Genomic DNA, 19,098 nt, shown 5'->3' on the forward strand with positions numbered 1-19,098 from the left:
CGGGACGGAGGAGGAGGGCCAGACGCGTTGGATTTATCTAGGTCGCTCTCACCGACACGCCCCCTCCTCCGCCTTCCTCCAGGTGTTCCTGGCCCCCGGGATGGGCGCTTGCTCTCTGGGGAGCCGCAGATGGTAAGTCCTGGGCGGCTCCTCCGCGTGGGTGCGCAGCAGCGCAGTGTCCTCCAAACACGGAGGGCCGTCCAGCGGCACAGCGGTGGCCCCAGCAGCAGCAACACAGTCCTTGGGGGCGGGCAGAGGCGGGACGGAGGAGGAGGGCCAGACGCGTTGGATTTATCTAGGTCGCTCTCACCGACACGCCCCCTCCTCCGCCTTCCTCCAGGTGTTCCTGGCCCCCGGGATGGGCGCTTGCTCTCTGGGGAGCCGCAGATGGTAAGTCCTGGGCGGCTCCTCCGCGTGGGTGCGCAGCAGCGCAGTGTCCTCCAAACACGGAGGGCCGTCCAGCGGCACAGCGGTGGCCCCAGCAGCAGCAACACAGTCCTTGGGGGCGGGCAGAGGCGGGACCCTGGTTATGGGACAATATCTCCACTCCAACTGAGGAAACCAGGTTACCTTAGAAGTCATAAGGCATGCAAAGGGGCACACAAAATTCTGTCATCTGACAATTCACTTCCACTCCCCAGTCTTCAATAACTGCTGCCTAAGGTAGTCACTTTACTCTGTAATGGCAGGGCCAGCTTCATTTTCATTTCTTGTCAGCCCTGTTCAGAAAACTGTGCTCCACACTAAACTACAGGTCATATTACATTGCATGAACCATTTAACCATTTTTTTAAAATTACATTTTTAACAACATTTGATTAAGTTTGTGAAGCAGAATCTTACCATTTAAAAAACACAAGATGTTGCATGTAGTGTTTTCAATAGAACAAAATTGCCCATCATTTCCCATGTGATACAAATGCTGGGGGGGAAACATTGATTGTGGAATTTTGTAAACACAATAAAATATTTAATTCACAGATCAGTTTCTCTGCCACACCAATATACGTGATATTTGCCTTCTGAGTTAGAAAGCCAATTTTTTTTCCTGAAGGGGGTTTGGAAGAAAATGCCTAGAAAAGATAGTTATGAGATGAGAAGTTTAAGGATTAATAGTTTATCCCCAATGATGTAATCTCACTCCAATGGCTACCCCCCTCCTTCTCTCTTGTAATTATGCTGTGCATTCCATGAAACAAAAAGCCCAATGCACTTCTCAAAGTTCTGTGTAAATGTACATTTTCCCCAGCATTTAATTCAGCTGCTGCCAAAACATATGTGCCCACAGGAAGACATTAACACCACCATAGGGGATAGAGATAGGGAGAATACAGCAAGAGATATTGGCTGCAGTCCATGTTACAACACCACATGGAGAAAACTATTCCAGATGGAGAGGTATTCCAAAGGAGTTCCGACCCTCTGTCAAATGACAAGGCAGTGGATCAAGTCAGAGATTAGGGCCGGAGAGTTTCTGGAGTTGTTCCCCTTCCTTCCAAATGCCATAAAGTAATCTACCGAATGTGTGCAGTGGCGTATCACCAGATGAAGCACATAATCCACATACCACAAACACACAGTGGGGTTTGTTTAAAGCAATGAGCTATGGCAACTAACCTTTAAGATCATTCCATTTTCCAGAGCAGCTGCACAAAACATCTACTTGAAAGATGTCTCTTGTGTTTTTATTTTGCATTCACCATAGAAAGCTAATATTTTGGTGCAGGCATAGGAATTTGATTTATTTATTTTTTACTCCTCTTAGCCCACTTTTTAAACATATTAAAGTTTAATTGCAACTATAGCCAGTGTTCCTATTTGAATGATAAGCTTTCATAAGCGTGGGAGTTCAGACAAAATGCCGCATCAGGGAACTTTAGAGACATAGGTTTCAGGGGCAATCTTGTACAGTGGGCCTGGGGTTTGGTTTCAGGATCCCTCTTGGATAACAAAATCTGTGGATGTGCAAGTCCCATTTAATACAAGGGCATAATAAAATGGTGTCCCTCAAATACAATGGCAAAATATAGGTTTGCTTTTGGAAATTTATCTATATATTTAAATATTTTCAAGCCATGGGTGGCTTTATGGATTGCCTTCTCCCATACAGTGTCCATTCAGGTCTTCTGGGAAATGTTTGCTTCAGTTGGCCAAGACTGGCAACGGTTTCCTAGAAGACCTTTTCATCTGCTGCCCCCAGACTGGAATGACCTGCCGGAAGAGATATGACAGTTGAAACTCAGACTGCATTTAAAACAGCATTAAAGACACAGCAATTTCAGAAGGCCTATCCAGGCAATTTTAAATCATGACTTTTTAATCTGTATACGAGCCCTAATGAATGTATTTTAATAATTTTATAGTATTATATTTTAACTGGGGGTTTGTGGGGTTTGATTGTGTTTGTATTTGAACATGCTTTTATATATGTGTGTAAATTTACAGCGCTTTATAAATAAAGAATATATATATATATGCATGCGCGCTGACAGGTATAAAGGGCATGGGGAGAGAAAATATTTTCAGATATTTAAAAACCAGTCAAGAAAATGAAGGATATTCTTTCTCAGATATCTTGAGCTCCAAATATCAAGGGCTTTAAAGTTAGTACCAGAACCTTGCATTTAATCTAGATATAAATTGACAACAGCCTCACTCATAAAGAATGTTGTCTTGTCTCTGTAGCCCAAGCCAGTATTGTGTTTGTTACCACGTTTTGAACTAGTTATAATAAATTCACTGAAAGGAAAGGCCTATACCTTTCCTATATAGGAAAGGTGGTCAAAATGTTGATTGGAGTAACTGGAAGATCTCAGGTTTTTCTAGATGAGGTTTGGGTTTTTTTGGTGAGTTTTTCTGGCCTCCATCCAGGGCTTTTATAGGAGTCCAGATGTTATTGCTTCATATTTGTAACCATTCCCTGTGTTTCTACTGCTTCTGCTTTTTTCATTTTACAAAAAGTCTGTTCGAGGTAAAGGTGGAATAGCTGTTGTTTAAGTGATAATACTAGGAGCTCAGCGCAGGCGGTCTGGGACCTTTTCAGCCCTAATGGAATTCCACATCTGGTTTTGGGAACTAGGAATTTCACGTCTGGTTTTCTAGATCCCACACTAGCAGTCTAGGGAGGCAACACAAGTTTGAGTGGGCTGTGCCCTGTTTTAAGTCAAAATTGTTGCAGAGCCATTTTTCACAATCAAAAGTGGTTGTGAGGCTTGGGGGGTACATCTGCCATGCTAACTGTAGAATCCCTGCTCTCAGTAATTTGGACATATCACTATTTTGTGCATAGTACAACTAAATCCAAAAAGATAAAGAAATGTGTCCTTGAACAAATCAATCTCCAAATCTTCTTGGAAGCCAAGATGATCAAGTTGAGGCTGTCACGCTTTGACCACATCATGAGAAGGCATGATGAGGCCAAAGATGGAGGGGTGTAGAAAGAGAGAAAGATCCCAAGCTAGATGGATAGACTCTGTTAAGGAGGCCACAGATATAAGTTTGCATGACCTTAGCTGAGCTGTGGAGAATAGGTAGTTCTAGAAGTGTCTAATTCATGGGGTAACCATGAGTCTGGATTGACTCAATGACAGTTAATAGCAACAACAACCAAACAGAGTGGCAAAAGTAACAAGCAGATGTAGGAAGCCTGAATTTGCCCTGGGATACACTTTATTCCCTTGTGTGCCTTAAAAAAACTGCACAGGGAGACTTCTGCATGGGCATAGCAACAAACTGTATGTAAAGTGAGTAAATTCCATGCTACCTGCCACTATCTGTCCAGTTGCTACAGTCTAGAAGCCTTCTGTATACCACTTCACTCACATAGGAAACAGTTCTGGGTGCAGTACCATTGAGCCTCATGGGTCAAACTGCAGAAATACAAATCTTTTCTCCCGCTTTGTAAAATCCAGCAGTGTGCATGCACACTTGTGAAGAGGAGATAAGGAGCAAAAATCACTGCCATTTTACACAGCTGAATGGACCAATGGCTGTCTTGGTCTAGAGCTGCTCATGAGGCTTTGCATCTTGATTTATATATTTATCACTAGCATGGATCCAGGAGATTTATTTTTAACCCTTCAGCACTAGAAATTTCAAAACCACATAGCCTGAATTGCTTGAACTCTGGGGTGTTTTCTGACCCCAATGAGAATTCCAACTAAGTGTGGGATATAAATATGCCCCTCCAGGAATGTGTGTGCCAAATCAAATATGTTTTCTGCCAGAGTCAGAAAGCATAAGCTGGGATAAAATCCCCACTTATGTTGATATTTTTTCAGATAAAACATGAACTTTTGGGCCTCATTTGCCTCACCCAAATGAACTATAAAGGCCCCACCCATGGAAATTTTATAGGCAAATATGATGTCCCCTCCCCATGTTACCACCAGAAGTGATGCCATGTAATTGCATTGAGATCATGAGCTTGGAGCAATCTGTTCCCATGACAGGATGAAGCTATAGCAATCTCAACTATTTGGAGCTTGGTAGGGCAAATATGAGGGGTGGTGGAGAGTAGTTTAGTTGCATTTGGGGTTTTTTTAGAACACCACTCTCATTATTGATGTGGCTACCTTGTAGTGTTGCTACCTTGTAGCATTTTCTCCCTAAAATAGCTTGCTCATGTGAGATGGAGCTTCTCATGTGTGAACTCACCTTATCTTTCTAGTTCACAGAAGTCTTGCAGTGGTCCATTATTTCAGTGTGAAATTCTTCTAACTTGTACATCTAAGATAATCATCAACAAATCGGCAAATCGGACCTTAATTGACTACTAGCTGAAGTACTGGATGTGCAAATCCAGCCTCTTGACTTCTGTGTGCATACTTGTGAATGCATTGAATAACAAAAGCAAGTGGCATAGGCAATGATATGTATAACTGAAAGCTTCTGCCCATGGAAAAGGAAACTTTTATCATGCAGGAAGACACAATCAAAAGGCTCTTGACAGATGGCCATCCAGACTGTTTAAAAGCCTCTCAAGAAAGAGACCCCACTACCCTTTGAGGCAGCCTATTCCACTGTTGAATAGCTCTCATCATCAAGACTTGGGCCAGGTACAGATGGGCCCTGAATGATGACGTCACGTGCTAGAGTTGCCTCAGGGCAGAGTGCCCCCACGCCCCGCAATCGTAGCACATGACTAGGGTGTCATCGCTGCGCAGCGCCATAGAGATGGTGTGTGCAGTGATGACATCGCTGCTGCACTGCTGCATCCAAATGGAGCAGTGCAGCAGCGATGTGTTTGCACCACTGCAGACTGCTTGCGGCGGTGCAAAAAGGAGCCGTTTCTTAGCGCTCTTTTTTTCCTGCGCAGCAACACTGCACAATTTGGTTGTTGCAGCACTGCTGTGCAGCAACGAAAGGCAGCCTCAGCCCACCCTTTTGGGCCCGTCTGTACCGGGCCATTCTTAAGGTTTAGGTGGAATCTCTTTTCCTATAGTTTGCATCCATTGCTCCATGTCTTTGTCTCTGAAGCAGTAGACAACAAGCTTGTTCCATCCACAATATGAGATCCCTTCAAATAGTCAGGGCTATCAAGTCACATCTTAACCTTCTCTTCTCCAGGCTAAACATACTCAGTGCCCTCAGCCACTCCTCATAAGGCATGTCTTCCAGACCTTTCACCATTATGGTCACCATCCTGGACACGTTCCAGCTTATCAACATCCTTCTTGAATTGGGATGCTCAGAACTGGACACAGCATTAGGTCCAGTTGAGGTATGAACAAAGCACAATAGACTGGCACTATAACTCCTCTTGATCTAAACACTATTCTATTGAGGCAGGGCAGAATTATATTGCTTTCTTTAGCTACTGCAGAGGGAAAGAGAGCGATATGTTAAGATCATTTTGAATTCTAATAAGCATGTCCTCTATTCCATCATCTAAGTCATTGATAAAAATGTTGAATAACAGAGGGCCCTGTGGTATCCAGTGAGTCACATCTCTCCTGGAACAGGAGCCACTGTTGAATACTCTTTGCATTCACATTGTCTAGTTCACATTTTACAAGCTTTTTTGAACAAATATCACAATGACCTTATCAAAGGAGTTACTGAAATCAAGATATGCTACAGACACAAACAGCATTCCCTTCATCTACTAAGCTTGCAACTTTTATCAAAAAAAAGATTAGTCTGATGTGACTTGTTTTTGAGAAACGCATGTTGACCTTTAGTGATTATGACTTTCCTTGCTAAGTGCTTACAGATTGTCTGTTTAAATGATCTGCTCTAGACTCTTTCCTAATATTGGTGTCAGGCTGACTGGGCAGTAATTATTGGGGTCCTCTTTTTCCCCCTTGTTTTTTTAAGAAGGAGACATCATTTGCCTTCCTCCAGTCTGCTGGGATGTCTGTTCTCTAACAATTTTCAAAGATTATTGCCAGTGATTCTGAGATTATTTCTGCCCATTCTTTTACTACTCTTGGATGTAGTTCATCTGGCCCTGGAGACTTACATTTATTTAGAGTAGCCAAGTATTCCTGTACTACCTCTTTACCTATACTGTACTCTATATTGCCCAAGTTGTGCACTGTTTTCCTTTTGGAAGAAGACTGAGGCAAAGGAGGTGTGGTGTAGTTCTGCCTTTTCTCTGTCCCCCATTAACTTTTCACCAACTTCCCTATGTTCCTTGTTCTTTTCATTATAGACATAATGAACAAAAACAAAGCCCTTTTATTTTTGTTAACCTCTCAAGCAAGCCTGAGCTTATTCATTTGAATTCCTCTTTGGTGATTCCTGACCGCCCCCGCCCCCCCATTCCCATTTCTTGTACATGTCCCTTTTAAATCTTAACAGACTTGAACGTTCTTTAGACATCCATCCTGGTTTCTTTTGACACCTGGCAATTTCCCTCCTCATTGGAAGAAACATAATTGAAGAAGAAGGCCTCCCTCCATCCACCATGCAGAGGGAGAGAAGGGCAGGCCAGCTGCATCAGGCCTAACCAGAGTAAGAAGAAGGGCCCTCCCTCCAGTCCATCTGCCATGGTCCAGGCCTCAGAGGGAGAGAAGATCTGCTGGACATTTCCCCTTCCCCACCCCACTCCCTTCTCCTTTTGTGTCTTGTCTCTTTAGATTGTAAGTCTGGGGGCAGGGAATTGTCTAATTAACAATTTGTAAGCCGCTCTGATAGCCTTTTGGCTGAAGTGTGGAGTATAAATTATTATTATTATTATTATTATTATTATTATTATTATTATTAACTGAAGAGTTGCTGAAAGCAGAAAAAAGTAATTGCTCATCAGACAAACCAGCTAGACAGAGTCAAAAGTTGCCAGATCTATTGTTAGCATTTTCTGAAAGCCATTACTGTATTTTCAAAGTAAAAATTGTGGAAATTGGTCCCATGTGTGTATTGCCTAATGTCCATGTTATATTGTAGGTAAGTGGATATTTGCAGGCTTTTGTTCCACCTATGCAAACCAACTGCTGCAACCGAGAAGGAATCAGTGTGTCCACTTCTACGCTGTTGAAGAGGCTCAACAAAACTCTTCTTAGCCTCACTGTATAAAACAGTATTGGGTCTGTTCTTTGGATTGAACTTTTCTCATCACAATGGAGTATCAGATACAAAGTTTGTTCCACACAAAGACTTGAGAGATGTCAAAGAAAGTTCACAACTTGTTATTTATATGCCATGTTATCTTAGGACAATGATAATGCCACCTTTGCTTAACAGAACATCTGAGAAGCCTTTCACATATGAGGTAATTTGGCTAAGAAATATGTAAATATAAATATATGTTGCATAGCATTTAAATGTCAGTTCCCGTTCCAGGAGAACGTTTTCTAGGCCAGGGGAATTACTGTAATATTTAATTATACCTCCCTGTATATTATCAATGAACAACAATATGACATTTCTTATGTGCCACCGACTCATGTGTCTTTTAAAAAATGCTCTGGCATGAACTGCAGTCTCTACAATAAGTGCCTAGTAAAAAAATAGTTCTGTGAAACATAAAGGGAATAAAAATAAGGTACAGACAAAAAAAAGCCTTCCCCAATACATTTGATATAAACCTGTCACTTTCTTTTTTGCTTTACAAGTCCTTTGAAGTAAAACTGAGATTATAACATTCAAACAAGGCTCATAACAACTCTGACTTAACTAGAGTTTGTTGTTGTTAACTGCCCTCAAGATGACCCTTGGATGAGACATCTCCTATCCCTCTGTCCTCCACTGCTCTGCTTAGGTCCTGCAAACATGGGACCACGACTTCCCTCATTGAGTCCATCTGTCTGGTATATGGTCTTTTTCTCTTTCTACTTCCTTCTACCTTTCCTAGCATTATCATCTTTTCTAATGAGTCATGCCTTCTCATCATGTGACCAAAGTACAACAGCTTCAGTTTAATCATCTTGGCTTCCAGGGAGATTTCAAGTTTGATCCCTTGTCTTTTGGGCCATCCACAGTATCCTCAGTGCTCTTCTCCAGCACCAAATCTCAAGAGAGCTGATTTTTTTTCTTACAGTTTTTCACTGTCTAGCTCTCACATCCGTACATGTTGATGGGGAATATAATGGTTTGGATCATTCTAACTTTAGTGCTCAGTTGTTTTATCTTTGCTCTTTAGGATCTTGCTTAGTTCTTTCATAGCTGCCCTTCCTATTCCTAGTCTTCTTCTTCTGGTTTCTTCTGGCTCCTGTCTCCATTCTGATTAATGTTTGATCCAAAGTACGGGAACTTAACTGTTCTGATTTCCTCATTGTCTAGGTTGAATGTATGTACATTCTCTATGGCAATTATTTTTGCTTTATATTCAGCATTAAGCCTGCCATTGCACTTTCTTTGACCTTCCAAATTCTAACTAGAGTAGACCCACTGAATCAACAGACCTTACATATGTGCTGATTTACCAGTTCCCACTGATTCAATCTGTCTGAGCTACCTTGAGTTTAACAACTGCATTTCTCCTAAAGTTATTTTTTGAAAACAAAAATGATATCTGAATTACAGTGGGGCCTAGCTATCTGCAGGCTTGCCATCCACAGATTTAAGCATATGTGAAAGACAAGCCCCATTGTCCCCAATGTTGGTGCATACACACAGCTGCACTAGCAGCTGCACATATGTTTCGTAGCCATTAGGGACAATGGGACTTGAGATATGAAAAAACATGTTTTTTCATATCCATGGGGGAGGGGGTCCGGAACAGATCCTCTGTGGATATGAAGGTCTAACTGTATAACCACTAAGAGCTGCTTTACAGAAACAGAAAAGTTTGCAGTCCACCCAGGACGTATGTATGTGTATGTACAGATTCTTTTTGTCTGTAGAAAAGAGGAATACCTATTCGCTAATGAGCCTGAAATATCAATGATTTCATTTAGAATGGAATTATTTCACCATAACTTTGGCTGAGTATTACTACCGCCTCTTTCCCATTTTAAAATTTAAATAGCACAGAGAAGCCAGTTGCCTTGGGAAGGTCCAATGATTAGAACCAAGTTCTCCTCAGAGGAATTTTGACTCCTTGTTAATGAGTTGGTTTCGAGTAGGAGCTGGGCTGTTTCAGAGACTCCTATTTTGCCATCAGTAAAGTGTGATTTCCTAATAAATTTCCATCAAGCAAACTATTTCTGGTAACTCCCCCTAATTAACACCAGACTGCTAATAATAAATTAGGCTCTATGTGTTTCTGATATAACCAAGATCTTGTCTGAGCACAAGATATTAACGTCCCCAGAAAAGTAAAACTCCGGCCTAAATTAAGCTTTTGCTGGTTAAAAGGATTTATGTGCAGTTCTGTAAGAAAGGCTTTGAAGATCTTTAACACAGGACATTTCAACCAGCAAACCTTTGACTGAAAGATTTGTTCTAGGTTGAGCAATGAAAGGGGATTTATTGTGAAAACACACTGTTGAGTTTTGAGGCTATAAATATTACACTAGATTACAGTTTCTTAATGAATGAATGACAGATCTCTTATTTTTGTTTCTCATTGCGTTTTAATGTTAAATTATATTGTGGGTTGACAGAAACCAACCCTCTGCTGTTAAAACGTCAAACACAGCCTTGATGCCTTTAAGAGTTTGGCTTCTGGAGTTTAATATACTATTTGCAAATAGACTTGCATTTGTCTTTAATTGTAGCCTAAACACTTGGAGCAGAGGCTGAATTCCTGTAAAGCTGACTCTAGCTTTTTATAGTTATGCAGTGTTCCCTTTTCCTTGTACAAACAAGGTAGAAAACAACAGCACATTCTCCTACTCAAAAGATACCCAGCTCATAAGAATCTTATGAGGCTACTGTTATCACGAAGTAATTGACCATGTTACTATAGATGGTTAAGTATCCTAAGGTGAAATCAGAGAATACTCTGTGCTAAGGCTAAATACAGTATCAGATAAACCTCGTTGGAGAAGATAGAATTGCAGTTCCTATTTACTGTCTTCAATTTAGAGAGAGCATCAAACAATCCTTGCTTATAATTCGGTCAAATATTCGGTTTTCTGGCTAGGACTGTGAGAGGATGGGGGCAAATGGGATATGGATCATTTATTTCAGATAAAATACTAGAATGCTTTACCAAACATTTTTAAAAAGGTGAAAAAACACATATGCAGTTCCACAGTCATTTTTATTTATCTATGCTCATATCAGGTTGCTGGCTGCTTTCTGCAACAACTGGATCCAGACACCACTCACTACAGAAGCACAGAAATGTGTTTCAAAAACAGAGCCAAATAATTTTAATAGAAACAATAATAAAACAAAATAGAATAGAATAAGAATAGGCATAGAGATAACCAAAACTTACTAAAGGAAGCAAAACAATGCTCAACGGAACAATCTAGGAAATTTGAAATCATCTATTTCCTATGGGACATCAGATTACCACACTTGCTAAGTATTATCAAGTGCAAAAAATTCTACATTTTGCTGTAGCCCTTGCACAAATTGAACTTTAAATATTTACAGTATATTTACAGAGAATGATGTTCTAAAATCTCTCAGCTCAGATTGATCTTACACCTTAATGCTTGCTGCTCATAGTTTCAGTTTCAACTCTTCTGGAACAGGCTGTCAATTTTGGTGTTCCTAAGCATGCAGGTAAATATACTTTCCATTTCAACAAACAAACAAGCATTTTCAAAATATATGGTGACACAATTTCTTAAACACTGGGCATTCCTTGTTAAGGTCAAAGTTGCTTTGAACACTGTTTTGCAAATTGTTGTATTTCCAGTGGACTGTGGATTGATTACATTTGCTCCATCACTGTCATAGTAGGAAATGGAGACACACAGAAACCATCAAGAAGTAAATGAGTAAAACTTCTAGGGCCTTATTCCCACTACCTTTTAAATCGGATCGCAAATAAGTTTGAACCAATTCAAATGACCTTGGTTCCCACTTATTCTGAATCGCTGAAGCGATTCCTAGAGGGGGGCCATGCTCTAGACCCATTTAACCCACATCTTTTTGATGCTGATTTTTTCTGCTTTTTTGATAAATCTACTCCGCACAAGTGTGAACCACATGTGGATTGGAATCGATTTAAATTTGCGCTTCGACCACCTGGAGTGGGTCCTTTTTGAATCGATTCAGGCATGAATAGGAACCACAAGTGGATTATTTTGGAGGGGAAAATGTGATCAGGGCAAATGTAGTGGGAACCACGGCTCTGCTGCTGAATTGATCCATTGATTCAGATCGCACACTGATTTATCTGTAAATGGGAATGGGGCCTAAAAAGAAATTCCAACCATGTTGGATCCAGACTCAGTCATACTTAGAACAGATGAAATGAGCATCACTGTATCTGGATCCACCTTCAATATTTCTAGAAGTGTCACACCACAAAATAAGTATTTCACCATTATTGGAATCAAATGCCCTGCTAAGAAATTGGTTAGCACTATGACAATCATGCTACAAAAATGAATTATTTTAATTTAATCATGAATTTTTCATCTCTAGACATTATTTATAATTTTTGTTTTCAACACTTGTTTTGCAGAATTTAATAGAGACTAAATTAATAATGTAACAGATTATACAGGCTATACTTCAAGAGGAATGCAGACAACCACTTGCTAAGTTGTGCATGTAGTCACTTGGTTAAGTCAGCCTTTTGCATTATCCTGCCAAGCAGCCAGGAGGATTGTACCTGAGCCAAAACATAGACAAACAGTAAAACTTTCTCTCATCACTTGGTTAGACAATAGCAATTCTTGGCTTAGCAACATGTTGCATGCAAGCTATGGTATACTTTTGTACATCATCATCTGTATCAATTGACACATTCAATAGTTACAGATAAAGTACATTCTTCTTCTCAAAAAAAGAGAACTTATAATTTTATTGCTTCCACTGCACGTACATTAATGAACAGGATAACCCAAGTTGGAAACACAAACTATCCCACAGTCAAGAAAATCACCAGGCATTAAGCTTGACTGGGGCAATGGAAACTATGCAAGGAAGAGCTGGCGTGTGACTGCTTGCAAATAAGAAACAAGAAAACATTCTAAAAACATTGGGTTGGATGGAGAGTTAAAGTCAGGCTAAAATCAATGAGACTTATGTTAGTCATTACTGTAATTCCCACTGATTTCATCAGGTCTGTTCTAAGCATGACTAAATCTGAATCCAGCCCATTCACTGTATGTTTCTAAAGTTCAAAAGCTAAATAGATATACTGTATGTATCATTTCTGTGGAATGAATAAAATGGAAAACTGCGTATTTCATACCCTAAAGTCTAGTCTGTAAACTCATCAAAATATGAGAAAGCTTTCAATAATTGAAAGCAGCAGCACTTTCTTTCTCAGTCATTCTTGAGAAATGTTTGAGAACTAAGAAAAATATGGCTAAATTGTCTTTTTAAATCAACTCTCACCTGGAAAAGATTACTTGAGCTCCCTGGAAAGGATTACTTTGGTTCACAACTACTGTAGATTTCTCTGAACTAAGCTTTCTGTATATATAGGCCACATAAACACTCTTGCATGGGAGACAATCACTTGCTTAGAGATTATTTTAATGGTTTGCCCATGTGGTGATTTATCAGATCATCTCAGGGTGGAATATACGTTATAAACACTTTTTCACACAAGAAAAATTACTGTATCTCTTCTTGCTCTCGATTCCTCTCAGAAAAGGAAATATAAAATATCATCTTTCCATTGCCAGAGAAAGGGACTGAGATATGTAAGAATTGCCTCAACTTATTCATTCACACACACACACACACACACACACACACACACACACAGAGAGAGAGAGAGAGAGAGAGAGAGAGAGAGAGAGATATTATGGCAGACAAGAAAGCATTGTGTATTAAAATGGCAAGTTAACATAATTCACACATTTGTATATAATGAAGGCAGCTAAAAGTAAGACCACTGCAGAAAAGAATAATCTCAGTTTTTATTTACTTTCTTGTGCAATGATACAGTATGAATCTTGTCTTCAAGATAAATCCTCTAAGATAAATCCTTTCTCATTCTCCACCTTTCCCTTTTGTATTTATTCAACCAAAAGAAGTACTATGTGTACACAGAAATAGAAGTACATTTCTAAAAAGATGTAAGAGATAACTTATATTATCTAAACCACTCTTATTCCCCATTAACCCCTGAAACTTCTTATATTTGCTACATTTTAGGGGCAGGTAAGCTGCATTTTTTTCCTGGATGCTCATAAAATCTATTTTCTGCATGGCCAAGTATCTCATTACCTAGTGTATAAAATTTTAGTTATGTGCTCTGCATCATTTAAGGAAAAAAATGAATGCAAATCTCTGTATGTATGAGCAAAAATAATAGGGTTTAGCCATCTTCTATTTCCAATTCCCTAATTATGTATAACATGAATGTACTCTTTCATACCAACAAGCAGTTTCATATTTCTAGTTATACTTTTGAAAAACAAAATATAAACCAGTTTAAAGGATGAAAGCAGATAAGCGTTCCTTCGTAGATGGAAGGCTTCCACAAACAGGGCAATGAAGGTCAGAATTTTCAGTGACTCCCCTTCCTTCCTTCATGCCCCATTCTGCCCTGATGGACTGTGGCACTCACTGAAACAGATGATGGAAAGGATGTAGGGAGGATCAGGGCAAGGTGATACTGAAAACAGCATCCTTCCCTGATTTGCTGGTGGATGTGTTCCATCAACAAAGAGATACTAACGAGGATTCTACTTAAACTGATTAATGATCTACAATGGAATCCCTTCATCCTCTCCAGCTTTACTTGTAAAAAGGTAACAAACTCAATTCTGGAATCATCTTGTGTCTATAAATCTTTTTATCATGTGTTGGCACTTAAATGGCAAAGTAAATTGAGCTACAAAAAGTCACGCATTTTGTACATATTTCTTTTTTTGCAAAAGATAACTTTTTAAAAATAAAAACCAAACCAAAACAACCACGAGAAAATCAGCATAATCCTGAAGGCTTGTTATCATTAAGAAGATCCATCTTCTTTCTTTCTACTACCGTAGCTCACGCTAAATATTCCCTATTGCATTACATGAACTCACATAAGCCCTCACATTTTCCCACAGCTTCATGTCTAAAGTTTTATAACACTACATAAATACTTTACTAAGCCTATTGAAAACCAGCAGAGGACAACTTTTTCTTCCTGTTATTATGTTTGCTTTAGTAACTTCCAAATATTTCAGATGTTTACAGAGTGAGCATGTTTCTTGCACAAGGGCTTGTCCTTCTTGGAGAAGAAAGTCTGACCTTCCAAACTCTCACAGCATATCTGAAAATGGCATAAAATATGTTATTTGTAACTCAAAATATTAATACATATTGATAATAATTACAGTATATACTCATATACAACAGGAAGGTTTAGGGCCAAAATTATGGGTTTTGATATGACCCATGGATACAGTAAGTTGAGGGTAAAACCTAGGGGAATGTAACCAAGGATGTAAAGGGACCTCTCCCAACCACCTAACACTACTTCCTTGTTGCTGGAGGAGAAGGTTTTAACTTCAGATTGAGGAAGGAGGGAATGGAGTTTAATGGGGTGTTTGTTTGATGGGGAGATAAGGTTTTAACATTGGATTGGGGAGGAAGGGAAGTGGAGTTAAATGAGGTATCTGGTGGGGAGAGAGATTCAGAGGAGGATGAGGAGGATGGGAATAGAAGGTTGTAACATCAGACTGAGAAGGAATCACCTCTTTCACATACACTCCCTGCCTGAGCATCTCTTTCAGAAATCATTGCTGAGGCAGAGAGAGTGGGTCATCCAGCCATCTCTTTCAGGACCTTTCTAAGCAGTATTACTGTACTGACCCATGCATAAGTTGACCCAAGATTTTAGGGTTAATTTTGGGCACCAATTTTTTATTTATAGTCAGGTATATATGGTAAGTGCCCAATGTTCTACATCCTCTAGACCTTTCTGGGGGTGGTGCAGGGGAAACTAGGACTTGCAATAAACCATTCAATGTGGAATGCTGCTAAAGTACCAGCCAGCCAAACCTTCTTCCAGGATAGCCATCCTATCCCATGCCACCCAACCAGGAATATGCTAGTTTAATAATGAAAAAACAAACAAAATAAATAACAGTCTCAATGGGTAATTCATAACCATGGCATGTGATACCAAAGAGGGCCTTATAAATAATAAGAATAGAACATGAACCATCTAAAGAAAAGTAAGAGATTAGTTGTAACTTTCTAGAATAGTAGTTCCATAACTAAGAGTTTTCCATGAAAAGGTTGTCTTGCATCACCATCCATCTGATTTTATGTACAGGTGGCACTTTCATTAAACTACAACCTTTTCTTGATGGGATGACCCTATATGCAGCTTTGGATATATATATACTGTTATATCCATTACTGATCTTGAATCTCAGAAAGTGTCAATGCCTTTGCCCTACTAGGGCGGGTTACAGACCGCCCATTTGGGGTGGGCTGCACCTGCCCCTTTCCCCGGTGTATCGGGGCCTCAGCTGCCAGAACGGCAGCCACTGAGGCCCCGATCCACCACTTTCTGGGCTGCGGGGAAGTGGCAAAAGGCCGCTTCCCCGCAGCCTGGAAAGGGGTGCCCTTGGGGCTTCAAGCCCCAAGGACACCCCGCGGTGGCGGGGAGGAGAAGAAAGGGGCTGCTTGGCCCCTTTCTCCTTTGGTCCGCTGGGCGCAGCCGTCTGAAGGCTGCGCCCAACGGACCAAACCAGGAAGGAGCTCCGAAATGGAGCTTCTTCCTGCTCCGCGCTAAGGGCGCACTATGCGCCCTGGCGCGGAGCGAGGACGTCACGTCCGCGCTGCCCTGTATAGAGGCGGCGCAGCCGTGAAGTCCTCATGGCGGCGGCTGTGTGGAACGGCCACCGCCATTTTGTGCGTGCGGAGCGCGCAGTAGGGTTAGGGGGTGCGGAAGCACCGCCCCTTCCTAACCCTAGTGCGCGCTCTGCACGCACAAAACGGCCCGTTTGTAACGGGCCCTTGGGAAAGTATATCTGGACTCAGTGAACCATGTTTCATCTCATCTTGTCTGGACTGAGCTGCCTTTGAAAACTGTTCAGAAACTACAACTAGTTGTGGCATTTGCTATATTGTTATCCAGTGTTTGTTTAAAAATCTGGTCATGGAGCATCTTCACTGGCATACATTTTGTTTCCAAAATCATTCAAAAATGTTAGTTTGTTCATCTGATGTTCTAATTAGCTTGAGGCTAGAATTTCTGTAAGACCACATCTTCCCATCATCTTAGATCACCATTAGAAGCCTCATTGTATGAACTACCACTGTAGGAGGTTAGGTTGCAGAGAAACAGGCAAAGCTTTTTCTGTAGAAGCATCCTGAATTTGGAACTCCAGGGGCCAAAAATAAATAAAGTTACAATAGAGATATTTATACTTACTGAACACACAAAGCAGGTATCATGCCAAGTGTGGCCCAAGGCTTCCAGGAACCTGTCCCCAGCTTCAATGGGGAATTCACAACCATGGCACATGGTACCAAAGAGGGCATAATAATCTGTATAACATGTAAGCATGGCATTTTAAAAGGAATACCTTCATTTGCATAACAAAACAACAAAAACAAACACAATGTTATAAGCATAGATTATTTGACTAACATTCTAGAAATGTATCAAAATGCAACAGAGTTAGTAAGGATCAGGAAGTGTAAGCACAGACTACATTGAAGCATAGCTCCATCCTTACCATTATGTGTCCTTTTCTGCTCCTGGAAGCTGTCAAGCCCCAGGATAAGCTGAGGCTAATGCTTATCAATGGTACGTGGAGGGAAGGAGAAGGCAATTCAGACCATGAACTAGCAGCTGGTATAAGGATGCATCTGTGCTGTAGAAGCAATGCAGTTTGATACTTTGCCATGTCTCCATCTTAGATAATCTTGGGATTTGTAGTTTTGTGTTGTACCAGCACTATTTGGCATAGAAGGCTAAAGATCCTGTAAAATTAAAAATCCCAAGATTCCATAGAATGGAGCTATAGCTCTTAAAGTGATGCCAAACTCCATTATTTCTACAGTGTAGATACACCCTCATCTTGGGAACAGAGAAATGGAGGCCTCCCCCTCTTTGCCGGCCCCTGACGGGGCCCCAGGCCCCGTCAGAGGCCAGCAAAAAAGCCGGCGGGGGCCGCCAGCACTGGAGGCCTCCTCTTGGAGGGTCCCGGCCATCACAACGGGCCTCCCAGAGGCCCGCTGCCGCTGTTGGAGCCCTGTAGCAGGGCCCTGGTGACCACAATGGGCCTCCTAGGGGCCGCCGCCAATGGCGGCTAAGTCTCGTGCGACCTTTCTGTGGTTGCATGAGACTTCACCTCTAGGCCGCCACCATTTTGTTTCTCAAAATGGTGGCGAAAGGTTGCGCGAGACTTCGCCACCATTTTGACAATTAAAATGGCGGCGCCCGGAGCGGTGAAAAGCTGCAATCGGCGGCGGCGGCGGCGGCAGGAGTGGGCAGGGGCCGGCCGAAAGGCCTCTGCGGACTGCATTCGGCCCGTGGGCCGGAGGTTGCCGACTCCTGCTTTAAAGCCATTAGGAAAGCCAGCAAATGCACCAGGGCCATCAATGACTAAAGGCCTTATGGTCCTGCTCATGCTCTGTACATGGTCTCAAACATATTTCTTGCACTATGAGGCTTCTGTTACCTTCTATTCTGATGCAGTTTCCTAACTGTGGAGTCAGTGAAGTGGTTGATCTATAGCAGTTTGCATAATCTAACACTTTGCCATGCTCATGACAACCTGGAAACAAGTAGGAAGGTATGTCTGGAGCTGCCCTCTCCTTTTGGCCTGAACATGGTTGGTGGATCTTGGTCTGGTACCACTGGCAACCCTGATCTGCTGCAGCTTGAAGCTGGCCCCCAATGGGGAAACTCACACATGTGCAGAAGCAGGGCCTGTTTTGGAAGTGCTCCAGGCTCTGAACTGACTTTATCTGGCTTTGAGCTAAGCCATGCTTTCACTGTCTGAATACAGCCCAGTCTGTGTACTGGGACACTCTCTGTTCTTTGCTGATATCCCTTGCGGCTTCTATAAACCATCAGGTGCAGCCTTGTCACACCCACCAAACTACTTTCTCAACACAAAAGAACTTAACAAACTTGAGTGTTGGCTTTGATATAACATATTCAAACAGAGTTGTTTCAAATCTGACAATGCCTTCCCCTCTCCTTTTCACAGTCTCATACTGAAAATGGGTGTATGCCTGTTTGACTTGGCTGCTGTTTACAGTTTCAAGAGGTTTACAAGCTTTTTTTTTTTCTTTTCATGGAAGACAGAAAACAGTAGCCATGGCAGACTGAAAAGCTTCTGTTCTCTGTCCTTTTCAAACCCAGACATAAAGTCTAAGATTTTTCTCCTGTTACGTTAACCATGGTAACAGCAGCATGAAGTAATCTATTCACAGAAAGTTTACAAAAGACAGGTCAGTGATGTGTTAGTTTCATGCCTGGACAACTTAAACAGCAGTCTCTGATTCCAAATGGCAAATAAAATACAGCATTAGAGAAGCTTAGCAGGAGTACTCACTGGATGCAAAACTAGTGTCTTAGGCTACTTTTTCTATTGTGTGGCTTCACTACTGTCCCAAGTTTTGCACTGCTTTTATACTATCTATCCTTAACTGTTGTCATGTCTGAGGCAT

General features: G+C 41.3%; 1 protein-coding gene across 4 annotated transcripts in view; it reads right to left on the reverse strand.

Annotated features, from left to right (window-relative positions):
• Nucleotides 1-10,572: 10,572 nt before the first annotated feature.
• Nucleotides 10,573-19,098, reverse strand: part of LOC149313132 (PDZ and LIM domain protein 5-like) — a 146,797-nt gene continuing 138,271 nt past the window's right edge. For 3 of the 4 annotated variants that reach the window (XM_089526103.1, XM_089526101.1, XM_089526102.1), the window contains 2 exons: nt 16,847-16,962; nt 13,367-14,731 (listed from right to left, as the gene is read on the reverse strand). In XM_089526103.1, the coding sequence (XP_089382229.1) occupies nt 14,642-14,731; nt 16,847-16,962 (206 nt within the window). In that variant the 3' untranslated portion in view covers nt 13,367-14,641. Of the gene's footprint in view, nt 14,732-16,846; nt 16,963-19,098 lie in introns of all 4 variants that reach the window. The other variant, XM_089526106.1, reaches the window with a different exon arrangement.

The sequence above is a fragment of the Sceloporus occidentalis genome, unplaced genomic scaffold (genome assembly GCF_023333645.1).
Source record: "Sceloporus occidentalis isolate IW3139 unplaced genomic scaffold, rSceOcc1.0.p SCAF_5, whole genome shotgun sequence".
NCBI lineage: Eukaryota > Metazoa > Chordata > Lepidosauria > Squamata > Phrynosomatidae > Sceloporus > Sceloporus occidentalis.